General features: G+C 37.4%; 1 protein-coding gene across 1 annotated transcript in view; it reads right to left on the bottom strand.

The window, feature by feature from the left end:
- Positions 1-5,008: 5,008 nt before the first annotated feature.
- The window catches only part of STXBP5L (syntaxin binding protein 5L), a 368,748-nt gene continuing 359,968 nt past the window's right edge, over positions 5,009-13,788 (bottom strand). Inside the window, exons 25-28 of the mRNA XM_060149320.1 lie at positions 10,734-10,899; positions 8,171-8,282; positions 6,018-6,238; positions 5,009-5,446 (exon numbers count right to left, since the gene is read on the bottom strand). Coding sequence (XP_060005303.1) covers positions 5,405-5,446; positions 6,018-6,238; positions 8,171-8,282; positions 10,734-10,899 — 541 coding nt within the window. The 3' untranslated portion in view covers positions 5,009-5,404. The remainder of the gene's footprint in view (positions 5,447-6,017; positions 6,239-8,170; positions 8,283-10,733; positions 10,900-13,788) is intronic.

The raw sequence follows: 13,788 nt of genomic DNA on the forward strand, positions 1-13,788 counted from the left end.
ACACATGTCCAGTAACTAAGAAAATAAATCCAAACTCCTTTGCCCTGAGAGCAAAGACAAAAATCAAAAAGGGAGAGTTGCTCTCCCTTCTTGCTAAGATCAAATCCAATAAAATATAGCTGTGGCAGAACCAGGTACCTGGTACCCATGTCTCCTCCAAATGAAGAATGAGTAATAAATTTGGACCTGATTTGGTAAATGATTGTTTTGAGAATTTCTACTATCCCACTATTGAGAATTAGTTTTCCACTTCACGTTGCATGGTATTAAATTTCTTATGATATCTTTGGTGTCTGGTGATGTCACATGTATAAGGCAATCGAAACCTAGATGTTTGAATTGGAATAATTAGTGGCCAGTCATATAGGAGAAAATCATAAAGACAGAGATGTTAAGAATTAATGGGGCACTGCCTGGTCAGAAATTTTTACAGAACATTTGTTTTGGGTTGCGACACAGAATAAATATCAATCTGGCCAATATCTCCAATATCTTGTTTTCCTTGACCCCTCAGAAGTGGGGCTGAGACGCCAGTCAGGGTAGACAAATGTGTCTTCCTTAGTAATAGTTATCAACCTTGGCTGGACATTGGAACTATCTTGGAGGCTTTCAAAAACACTGATGTTTGGTACCCACTCTGAAAGATTTTGGTGTAACTGGGAATTTTAGAAGCGCCTTAGGTGATGCTTATGCACAGCCAAAGTTGAGAATCACTTCCCTACATAAATGTATAAATAGACCAACTGTGCCTCGGTTCCTCATCAAAGCTTCTTATGCTTCACTCTGGCTCCCATGTCCCTTTTTACCCCAGCCCGCTTGTACCAAATTGCACTTCCTCTTCTTTCCTAAGTCAGACCTTTCCTATTTTGAATTTTGTCCTTTCAGGGCTATGTTGTCTGCACATATACACAATAAACTTCTACAGCCATGCTCCCTGGAACGGTGCAATCCAAATACATGACTTACTGGCAAGTATTTCTGGCCCCTGGAGCAGTGTGTCTGTGAAACAGTAACGTCACAAGTGGGGTTGGGGCTACAGAAGACATAGGTGAAGAAGCTGCAAAGGCTACCACTTTTCTCCTGATGCAAAGGGCAGGCCTCGCAGAAACATCTGACTCTTGACATTGCCCTCTCAGAGCAAAAGTGGTCAAGTTAACAATGCCTTCCCATGGACACGGGCTATAATCACACAGATACTCCTGGGTTGTACCAATGACCCTAAACCAATGAGAGGGCTTTTAGCTTACTCTTCTAAATATGCTTCATTTTTCCCTTCTGCCAAACATTTTAAAACCAAGTATCTCAAAGAGCTAATCTTAATCTTCTTCAACCAACCTTGGGCATAATCTTTATTTTCCTTTTCCTTCCTCAAAGCCATGGTGATCCCTTAATGCAGATAGCAGACACATGGTTCACATTTTAAAAAAGGACTCCAACGGTAAACTTTTTCCTTTACAATCCCTTAAGATCTTTGAGTACTAGAGACCTGGATTCTGATTTATTAACTGGAGAATCATTCAAATGCTATATGAAAGATTTGAAACATTATCTTTATGACTGAATTATCAGAAAACATCTCACTCAGTTCTGTCACCATCCTTCCAAAGTTAGTCAGATAATGGCCATGATGATGACGGGCACTAAGTCTGGGTCTCAATGAAGTGTAGAAAGCAGAGCTGGCAGTACTGCTTTTGCAGTGGATTAAAATAAATGATAAATCAATCATCCATCCCTCCAAACTCCAAGGTTAATGGATGATTTCTTGGTAGGGATTATTGCTCGCATATTAGAACCAGGAAAAAAAATACCTCTAGCTCCATGATGAATTATAATGCTAAAGGCCCATTTTCTCCTGGGACACTAAGAAGGGGTTATCTCTTCAGGGAATCATAATGAGATATGGTCAACTTGTAGAGAGACTGTGATTTGCAAGCCTTATCTTCTGATGTCACCTTAAGCAGACAAAATGTAATTTTGATGACAACTAAGGCTCAGAGTCATTTTCTCTATCATTGTTCAAGTTACTAGGAGTATTTTTCTTATGTTCTAAGATAGAGGCAAGACATTTAAATAGTAGAGAAGAGAGATGTAAAGTATTACATGGATCAACAGTACTCATTTTCTAAAGATGATGGTGGTGTGTGTGTGTGTGTGTGCGTGCACGCGCATGCTAAGGTCAGTGCAACAGAAATGTTCAAAGAGAAAAATCACGTCCATATTAGATTCTTGTTATTGCTATCTCTGAATTAGAAAAATAATTTTGATACAGTAAAACCTCATTAATTTGTATTCCACTAATCAGGAGTTTGTGGGATGAAGTTACCCTTACATTAAGAAAGGGTTTATAAAAACAATATTGAAAGACGAAAAGAACCTATTCTTTTCAAGCATTTCAGAAGCACCTTACTTCCAATTGACGTGCCAATTATAAACTTTTGATCTATTCATTAAAGCCAGTTTTAAGCACTTCTGTGAAATGCTATTTTGTCCTTTCTGGTATTTTTTCTGTATGCTTTAAAATATTCTGTAATTGTTATCTTTCAGTGATTCATGTAAGCTTTCCCCAAAATAGCATTTTATTGCATATGAACCACACATGTAATTTTGGGTATAATAATTTGTTACTGTGTACTAACGATGTTTAATTTTATACAAGACATATTACATATTCACACTTAATCTGTCTCCAAATGATGTAGAACAGTGGCTCTCAACTGGGGGTAATTTTGTCAATGGCTGGAGACATTTTTGATTGTCATTTTGGGGCGGGTGGGAGTGGGGGTTGCTAGTGGCATCTAGTGGAGAGAGGCCAGGGGTGCTGCTAGACACCTGCAGTGCAAAGGACAGTGCCACATAACAAAGAATTTTCTGTTAACAGTGCCATTGTTGAGAAACCCTGATACAGAACAAGTTAAGTCACATCCTATTGGGGCTTTAGAGATAGTCATTGAATTTAATGCCACTTTGGGCTTTATTTCATTGCTTCTAAAATAAACCAATATTTTACTCTTAGGTTTTTTTTTAAGTATAGAAATGATAAAGTATTTGTTCAGAAAATCAGAAAACTGGGTCCTTAAAACTGATGGTACAAATAGTGCAGTGCAATTTGCCTACCAGTGTTTTCCAAATCCTGGTCTCAAGTTTCTTCAGTATTTTTACTATATAATCTTATGTATCATGTTTGTATTTCAAAGTCAGGTTCTGTTACCCTAAGGCTGTTCACAGGAGTCTGGAGAGATTCCTAGAGAGGCTTTTTTGAGAAATCAGGAGAATTCAAGGACTCTGAGAAATGCTATCCTGGTATACATTTTCTGACTCTTTCCCCCATCTCTTTTCAAAGATTACTCTTCTCAAAGATTAATTTGTTCTTCTCAAAATTACTGAGAACATTTGAAAGAAGTGCCACTTTAAACAAATTCACTAAAAATTTAAAAACTAAAAAAACAAGCAGAAATACTATTTTTGGCTACTCAAATAGCCTGGACTTCAGGAAAATGGTGAATTCTTAAGAAACAATGTGAGTCTGGTAAGACCTTGATTAATCAAAATTCAATGAGCCGAACCCATTAATTTTCTTTAAAAAGATTCTTTTTGAAAGAATAACATACATATTATAGGATGGGTCCCAGAATCTGCATATGTTCATTTCCTAAGACTTTTGACTTCCAGAATCATATTAAATGATGATAGCAGACATCTTTATTTTGTTTGCCTCTACTAGCTCTCTGTTGAGTTATAATAGATAATCTTTTATCATGTTAAGGATATTCTTTATTCCTTTTTTTTTTAGATGTTGGGGGTAGGAGTTTATTAATTTATTTATTTTTGCTGTGTTAGGTCTTCGTTTCTGTGCGAGGGCTTTCTCTAGTTGTGGCAAGCGGGGGCCACTCCTCATCGCGGTACGCGGGCCTCTCATTATTGTGGCCTCTCTTGTTGCGGAGCACAGGCTCCAGACGCGCAGGCTCAGCAGTTGTGGCTCACGGGGCTAGTTGCTCCACGGCATGTGGGATCTTCCCAGACCAGGGCTCGAACCTGTGTCCCCTGCATTAGCAGGCAGATTCTCAACCACTGCGCCACCAGGGAAGCCTCTTCATTCCATTTTTAAAAGAGCTTTTAATAAGGAATAGGTATTTGGTACCTGTTGACATAATCCTGTGGCTTATGTTATTTAGCCTGTTGAGTGACAAAATTTCTGTTGTCCATAATGGTGACTAAAGCCAAGATAGCAAAAACACCACCACTTTATAACAATTTTTAATAGTAAGTATTGAACCAAAAAGTAATTTCTAATGAAAGCCCTTGTTAATCAGAAATGTCAGAATCCCTTTCCTAAAACATTAACTGAGGTTTTACTGAATCAGACTAAAGAGAATGACCAGTTTGGTCTGTGAGTGTCAGGCTGCAAGAGCACCTTTGAATTGAAGACCCCACTGGGATTGAACAGTAATATACTGTGTAATTGGCAGACAAGGATACAAATGGAGCATTAAAAATATATCACTTTAGAACCTGAAACCAGAGTGAGTGAAATCAGTTCTCAAAGCTAACTACATTGTTCCTGTAAGTCTAGTCTCCCCAAACCTATTGTCAACTCCCCTGCAGAGTATAAGCCAGGCTGAAAAAATGCTTCGAGGTGACCCAACCCTGCACGGTTTGTGACTAAAAATAGCAACTTGTTCTGAAGGTGATAGAAATGGATATAATTGTGTTAGGAATAATTTACTGTACTGGCAATATTTGATTATGACCAAGAACTGTGAATAATGTAAAATATTATGGAGAGAGAAGAATGTTAATCAGACTCTTGCCATAAGAATTCAATAATGTTCTAGATAATGAAAGTTACAGATGAAAAGAAAAGTCTGGTTTTGTTTGTTTTTTCAGTTGGGTATTGCAAATGTACTTGAAATGCACTGATATCTTCTAACACAGATTTTTTTTAAATTGTCAGGTGTGGTCCAATTTATAAAAATAGTTTACCATAAATCTTTTTTTCTTCTGTCACAACATGCTTTTTTTTTCTTTTCCTCTTAAGATGTTAATTTATCATGCAAAATTTTTTTTCATTAAGTGCATTAATGGTTTTTGTTTGTACAGGATTTTTTCAAATCAGGACTCCCCGTAGTTCCTAAATGTAAATCCTTAGCAAACGACATGCCAAGATGATAGCTCCATTCCACGTGGGAAGAGGCAAATTCAGCCATATCTTGGGGTTTTAACCAGGGTTCCAGCCTTTGGGTTGTACAGTGTCTCTGATAAGTCTCCCTTATGATAACTTCAGATGGACTGTAATGGAACATTTTGTGGAAGAAACTGTCTTCTAGCAGTTGAATAGTGATGCCGGGAATAAATATGGTTTCCCTGAATAATGGTTTCTCAAAGCAGTCATAGCTTCTTTAGAAGTTTAGAATTGGTACCATTTCTTATCCTTATATTTCAGCATTAACTGCAAAGAAAAAATAGTCACCATAAGATGTTAAAAAATTATTTAAAAGTGCTAATCAAAGCAAGCTCATATTGAGCTAATCATGCATATCAAAATCTCAAAACTTATAAGACTTCCTTTATTTTTTAAAATAAAGTGCATATAGAAAGACTTTTTAAAAAACCAATCAAGCTCTAAAGATTTGCCTGACAGGAAATGATTTTTAATGATTGAGACAAAAAGGGGTGTGTGGATCCCAGCCTCTACTGCCCCCTCACACCTTGTTGGGGGAGATCATGTAATCAACCTAAGTACCTTTTTAGCAGCTGATGCACAATATAGACCCAGTGTACCAGAACCAGTGGATAATTTTCTTTTAAGTAATCCTCTAAGGTAAAGAAGTATCAATATAGTATTAAAAAAATTTTTTCCCCCCAATATGAGGGGAGTTATAATACTTATAATGAGATCCCAGTTACCTTGGCTCTCACACAGGATTACTTTCAGTGACATCTCTGTTTAGGCTTTCTTTTGCAGGACCTAAATGTTTAAAGTTATTACTGTATGAAGATGCCTTTATTAGGCAGTTTACCTCATGTGCATGTTTGGAAAATGCTTCTGCACTGGTCATCATGCCTGCAGTTTTCTCTTCCAGCTCTCCCAGCCTCTGTCCTCTCTCATCAAGTGCGATCCGTGCACGAGTCAGCTCTCCCATCACCCCTCCGGCAGCACCTTTCATCCCTTCTATACCACCTGGTCCAGGAATGTGCTGTGCGAGGCTGCGTGATGCTTTTCCTGCTGAAGCTTCCCCAACTGGGAGTTCAAGCCATAGCAATTTAAAACATTCTGTCAGTAATTCAAGTAATTATAGTCAAGTTTATCACCAAAGTACTTACATTGAATTCTACTGTCATAATTCTCATGAAGAGACATATATTTGCAGATGTTAGCATTTACCGAAGAAAAATGCCCATGAAAGAGACTGAGAGAGATATTGGTACCATATGCCTTATTATGTGTGTGTGTGGGGGGGTGTTCCATACAATACGGCATAATTGCATTTCTTTTTTTTTTTTTTTTTGCGGTACACGGGCCTCCCACTGCCGTGGCCTCTCCCCTTGTGGAGCACAGGCTCCGGACGCACAGGCCCAGCGGCCATGGCTCACGGGCCCAGCCACTCCGTGGCATGTGGGATCCCCCCGGACCAGGGCACGAACCCGTGTCCCCTGCACCGGCAGGCGGACTCTCAACCACTGCGCCACCAGGGAAGCCCAATTGCATTTCTTGACATTGCTGAATTGGGATGCTCACAATTTTATTGTGACCTCATATTTAACCCATATTAGTGTCTGTTCCAATCTCAGGCCTGATCATTTATTTAAATTTCTGCCCAAGTTGGCATTCCAATCTTCTGTATTCATCTTGCTGTCAGTCTTTGTAGGCCGCAGTTGTCGTTTTTTCAAAAATCTCTGTGTGTGTGTGTATGTAAATACTAGAGAATGGGGTGTATGCATGATGGGCATTAATAAACATTTGTAGGAACTTTATAAAAGACTAAAAATTTCCCCATCATTTACAAAGCGCATTTTCACTTAATTTTAATGAAGTAACTTTTAAATATTGAAAAACAGCTCTCTTAGTAAAAATTTAGTGAGAATTCCCAAGGATATAACATTAGGAATGGAATCTAGATCAGTTTTTTAAAAAATAAGAGGCTTATTGAGATAAAATTCACATATCATAAAATTCACCACCACCCCTTTTTTTAATTTTTGGCCATGCTGCACAGCTTGCGGGATCTTGGTTTCCACAACAGCGATCGAACTCCTGGCCCCGGCAGTGAAAGCTCCAAATCCTAACCACTGGACTGCCAGGAGATTCCCAAAACTCACCCTTTTTAAGTGTACAATTCAGTGGTTTTTAGCATATTCACAGATTTGTGCAACTATCACCACTGTCTAATTTTAGAACATTTTCATCACCCCAAAAAGAAAACTCTGTACCTATTAGCAGTCCCTTTCTAGTCCCTCCTTGCCTCAGTCCCTGGCAACTATTAATTTACTTTCTGTCTCTATGGATTTGTCTATTCAGAACATTTTGTATAAAAGGAATCATACAATATGTGGCCATTTTTGTCTTCCTTCTTTAATTTAGCATGATGTTTTCAAGGTTCATCCATGTTGTAGTATGTATCAAACGTCATTCCCTTTTATGGCTGAATACTATTCCATTGTATGGAGGTACCTAGATCTTTTGCATAGTTAAAAATTCAAAAAAGGAGTTTTGATCTGTAAGACCAAATGGTGGGTGAGATATTCTGGAAAATGTATTCTTAATTTATCTCTGAAAATATTCCCTAGTATCTTTCTACTGCATTTTGATTATTGTTCATCAGAGTTTCGCAGGTAGATTTTTTTAAAGTAATTTATTCTGTACCATTGGTAAACCTTGAATTCTGAATAAATAATCTGTTTCCTAGAAGTAAAGGCAGGCAGATTCAAAAACATTTTTTCAGATTTTAGTAATCAAATGTCTTCACCCTGCCTTGCAGGTATGATCTACCTGCAAATGACACATTTATTAGCTTACTCATTTTTTGTATGAATTGCATGTACTATGAATTGCATATACTATTAGAATTGCATCTAATAGAAAGTGACCAATTTTATTCATGTTTGGTAAACAAATAGTTTTCATGGTATAGAAGCAAAATGCTAGTCTAGAAATAGGTCTTCTGTTACTCACAGAGCTCTTCTCTGTCAAATGTTTGTCCACTTCCACCAAACAGTCCTTTGAGAAAGCCTCTGTTTTGAGCTTCTGGTGTCTCTATGGGAGTAAACAAATCTCCTAGCATGTCCTATATCAGATCAAAAGAAAACAGCATTAGACTAAGAGTAAAGTAACAGATCAAAAGATAACATGGTGGCAGGTTAGAGCATGTCATGAAAAGGCAGTCTGTTCTCCATATATTTTCCTGGTGATTTTTGCTTTGCTCCCAGTTCTCTCTGGCCTTTCTTTCTCCATCTCCTTCCTTTCCCTTCCCTTCTCCAAGAACTGACATCCTAAAATTTTCACTTTTCTGCCCTCTTCGTTTCTTCCTTCTACAATTAGAAAGCATGGGAAGCTAATATTCACCCTAGGATTAATTTACACTTGATCAGTGACTGCCAATCTAGACTTCTGATTCTTTTTCAATTACCATAGCGTCTTTCCTGTCCTAGTTCCCTTTCTGGAACCAGGTGGTGTGTAGAGAAAGGCTGGATTTATTTTTATATCACGTACAAAATAATGAAGTAGCTCAAGATAATTTAAATGAGTCAAAGTAGGCAGCTACTGCATGGTGAGGTAAAATTGTTCTTAATATTTGATGTAATTTAGAATGACTGGGGAGATATCTTGTTAGAAACACAGATGCACTGGCTTTATTCCACATGCGCTAAATCAAAATTTGCATAGATGTGTTCTGGTTATCTGTATTTTTAACTTGCTCTAACTTTTCCTAACTTTTAACTTGCCCTAAAAAGTTTTAACTTGCTTTGGTCTTTCTAAAGCAGACCAAAATTTGAGAACCATTGGTTTGGAGGAAGGAACTTCAACCCAAAGTCAGACCGTTGACCTAATATCAGTTTGTCTGTGAACTTGCACCATGACTGTCATCATCATCCCCTTTCACCTCTACTCCCCAGACCTGTGCTCTTCCTCCGAATCCCTTCTCTTTGGAAATGGCTGCACCATCTACTTAGTTCCCCAACCCAGAAATACAGGAATAATTATTAATTCCTTCCTTTCCTTCACTCCTACATCTAATAACCCTCCAATCCGACTGATTACACTTTATAGCCATTGAATCTGCTAACTTTTCTCTCTCCTCACTGTTGGCTGCCTTATTTCAAACCACTATTATTTTTGGCCTTAATTATTTTAAAAAGCCTCCAAATTTTTCTCCCTACTTTTAGTCTTAATTCCACAAAACTAATTGCCATACTGCAACCAGAATATTAGCTTTAATAAACAAATTTGTTAAACCTTTTCAATGACTTGCTATTGCCCTGGGGATAAATGCCAGATTCCTTAAGGAGCTTACAAGGTGTTCCAAGCTCTGTTCCTGACTAACTCTCCAGCATCAACCCTTCACTCTCTCCACTTCCCAACTCAGCACTTTGTTGGAAGTTGCCTGAACCTTGGGGCTGTTGCATGCCTCTGCTCTGTCAAGAATATTATTACCTTTTCCATCTCCAGCCATCCATTCCTATGGATAACTCCTATTCATCCTTCACAACCTTTTTCTAACTACCCCTTCCCTTTTGTTCCATCAACCCAGGTGCCCCTCTCACATGTCTCCCCAGCACCGGCACAGCCATATAACAGCATTTTCCAGAGTATTGTGGTTGTCTGTTTACTTATCTCTCCCTCCACACTAACAGGTAGGGACTCGTATCTTGTTTATGATTGTGTTCCTAGAGCCCAGCCAAGTACCAGGCATATAAAAAACTCTAAGTATTTGTTGAATAACATTTATTATTATTTATTTTTAAAGCTTATTATGTTCCAGGCACTGTGCTCAGTGCTTTATATGAATTCTTTCTTAATTCTCACAGCAGTGCTTCAAGGTAGTAGATTAAGTAAAATGGCCAAAGTTATATAAGTGAGCAAAATGCTACTTAAATAGTTCAGAGCTTATGCTCTGAACCTCCATATTGTAATGAATGGGTTTTAGTTTTCTTATTTCTAAAATAAGGAGGAGAAACCAATTAAATCGCTAAGATGCCTTTTAACATTTTGTGACCACATTTACTTCCAAGGTTAGATAGGCTTTTATATTTGTTTCTAGGTTCTGCTTAACCGCTATGATCAAAGACAAATGCCCAATTCTAACCTACAGGATATGTATTTATTTTGTATGGCTCTTAATCACAATTAAGATTTCTTCAAAAAAATTTCATTAACTCCCTGAATTGTATGCAGAATTTTTGTGTGTACATACATATTCCCCACCCTGGAGGAAGATTTTCATAATCTTTCAGAGGATTCTCCATAGGCAAAAAAACCAATAAAACACACAAAACAACCATTGATATGTATGATCACATTCTTCGCACATCCCGTTTTTTCTTATTTTTTTCTGTGTATATCTGGAACCACACTAGAACTTGGTAGCATCACAATGATGAACATATATTCAAAACATGTTCTAGGGCAGGCATATTTATTGTCTGGCTCAATAATATTTTAGCTTTTAGACATCTTTCTAACTTTTTCTCTTTTTACAACTGTGTCCTATGTTTATTCATAAATGTGCCTGACCTACCTGTAGATTATCACACATCTCTTGGCTGTATGTTAACCGCTGAATTTCAGTAGGAGAGACAAGGTATAATGCCTGTCCTTCATTGGTAAAACAAAACGTCCGTGCTATCCTCATGTCTGTCAGTGGCAAATAATTAACATCCAACATTGGGCGAAGACTAGGTAGGCTGAATGGAAAAAAACAAATCCACATTTCATTTTCAAGTTGTTAGAAGCTTTTAATTTCTTCGTATAAAATGTGCAGATCCTTACATGAAACAATACTTTTTATACCACTACTTTATGGTTGTTTCTTTATCCTCTTGAATTTTCAATGGTAGTAAACTAGACTTTCACATAAAATCATATTCACAAAAAATTATGGGCACAGTTCTTCTATCTTAATCCACACAGATACTTAGCAAATGTCTTTGAAGGATGGATTAAACGCAGTGGCCAGCAATTTCAAAATGCTTTTTGGAGCATTTCACAGGTTCCTACAGTACAGTTATAATCTTTGATTATGGCAGAAACACCACAGCTAGAAAGTGGCTGCCTGCATACTTGGTCTATTGTCTCTTTTTAAGGCAGAACTGGGTCTGAGGAGGTTATACACTGATGAAGTGGGTCTTGTTCACTGTGCCTGGGAATGGAGTGGCTTTGCTCCCCATTCCTTTACTTCCTCTATACACAGAAAGTGAAAATCACCTATGACTTAGGGCACCTGCACTGAAGGGATGATTAATAAACAAACATGGCTGGGGGCTGTAACAGAATTAGTTACAAATAATAGATCAAAATTTGCACATCCAAGCTAATACCACATCTCAAGTGTCTTACTGATTGGCTCTATGCTTATCCTAATGTTGTAGTCAAATGATTCTGCTTACATATTTATAAAAATGTACTTTTGGATACTGTCACTGGAGCCAGATTTACAAACTACTAAAGAAAACCAATCTCGATGCTTTTAAAGCACATCTCTAATGCCAAAAAGAGAAAAATAAACTTGTAGTTAAATCTCAAGCTTTGAAATCATTCTACTAATTGTAGTGTGCACAATGATTTTAAATTAACCCAGATCATAAAACCAGCACCTTGAAAAAAAAGTACTTATTTCTCTTATCAAAGTAGTTTGTAATTACAACTTAAGCCCTAGAATCTTACCATATAAAATGGGACCTGAAATCTGTGCTATAGGAATAAGTTTTTCATGAGGTCCTAGCGCTGTGCTGTCCAATATGGTAGCCACTAGCCACATGTGGCTATTGAGCAGTTGATATATGGCTTGTCTGATTTGAGATATTCTGTAAGTGTAAATTATATACTGAATTTCAAAGATTTAGTATGAAAAAAATATATTAAAAATACATGTGATGGCGTTTGAAGTAACAAAGATCCTTAGGATGAGTCCAAAACACACCCAGTTAAACAGACTTCCATTCATTCAGATTAATGGGCTGTAGTGGGGAAGAGGTTCCTATGGACTTTCCTGATAAGTTGTGTTGTCTATGTAGCATAATAAAAGTAAGCCAACAAAATACAACAGGTGTAATCACTTTTGGTAGGAAAAGGAAAGAGTAAGTCAATTGCTAAGGTCTAGGAAACAAGTATTCTTAAAGATGAAAAAAAAAAAGTTTTTTTCTGTGCAAGGACATTTTTATAAGGAAATAGTGTCAGGTAACTAAAGATGGTTCCCACTAAAAATGGCTCTCTCAGCCCAATTTGAGAACTTTATACATAGATAAGCCTCTTGCATCTCTCTCTACTCTTTTCTAGGTCTGGGTACATTGGCACATGAGCAATCATACCTACCTAGCAACTATCTGAAAACTAGGACTTGAGGAGATTGGGCTCAGTGTAGTTAAGTTCTGCATTGGAAGTACGGAGTCCTAACCACTGGACTGCCAGGAAAATCCCATAGTTAAGTTCTGACAGGGTCTGGAAAGATCTGGGAATATGCTTAGCAAGGTCAGGAGCATGCCAATTTGTAGACTCCAGTTACTCAAGCCACATGTTTCCTAGCCACACCTTACACATTACTAAAATCATGTCAAAATCACTTTTCAAATATTTTTGAGATCCTCGTGAACACAAAGAGTTTCCACTAGGACATAATATTAAAGTAGTCATTATCATGTAAAACAGCTTTTACAAAGGGCAGAGACAGAGAGATCATTTTATCTTTCCTATTGCTATGACTCCTGTTGCTTTTTAAACTCTTGCTTTTCATTTCTCAAGAAATTCCCCTCCTCATAAATGTAGATGTAGCATGTATTCATTTAAGTAGAAATTAATTTTCAGATGTACCATTTAAGAAAAGAAGACATACTAAAAGTTTGCAAAAACAGGGTAAGTAGTCACTATCAAGCTAAAAACTCAATTGCGAAATAACATTTTTGAGTGACTAAACGTGAGCTCAGAGGAGTGTATACACACATTTTTTTTTCCTTCTAAACTAAGGCATGTCTAGGAGTTAAGTCGTTATTTTCAAACAAGACTGGAATGGCCTTCAGAAATCTTTAAAAAGAGCTTGAGAAAGAGAAACCAGATGAAGAGAGAAAGAGTAAGAAATATGTAAGAGAATGAGCAGGCCATAAATGATTTTATGTTTTCAAAACTTTCTCCTTCATTAACTACTTCTTGGCTTACAAATCTACTCATGTCTCCCCTATTAAATAAAACATAACAATAAAAACACTCTCAAACACCCAGGTTTGCTCTCGAACTACTTTCCTGTCTCTCATCTCTCTTTTTACCAAAATTTCCCCAAAGAATACTGTCTCAGGGGTTGGCAAACTTTTTTTTAAAGAGCCAGATAGTAAATATTTTAGGCCTCCAGTGCAACTACTCGACTCTGCCCTACTGTGCACAAGCCCCTCTGGGCAGTACGTAAGCAAATGGGTGTGGTTGTGTTCCCCGAACCTTTGTTTATGGCCATTGAAAATTTGAATTTCATATACTTTTCACATATCATGAAATATTCTTCTCTGATTTCTTTCAACAATTTGAAAATGTAAAAACCATTCTTAGCTTGCAAGCTTTACAATATCAGATTGGGGGGAGGGCAGGGTAGA

The sequence above is a fragment of the Lagenorhynchus albirostris genome, chromosome 5 (genome assembly GCF_949774975.1).
Source record: "Lagenorhynchus albirostris chromosome 5, mLagAlb1.1, whole genome shotgun sequence".
Taxonomy (NCBI): Eukaryota; Metazoa; Chordata; class Mammalia; order Artiodactyla; family Delphinidae; genus Lagenorhynchus; species Lagenorhynchus albirostris.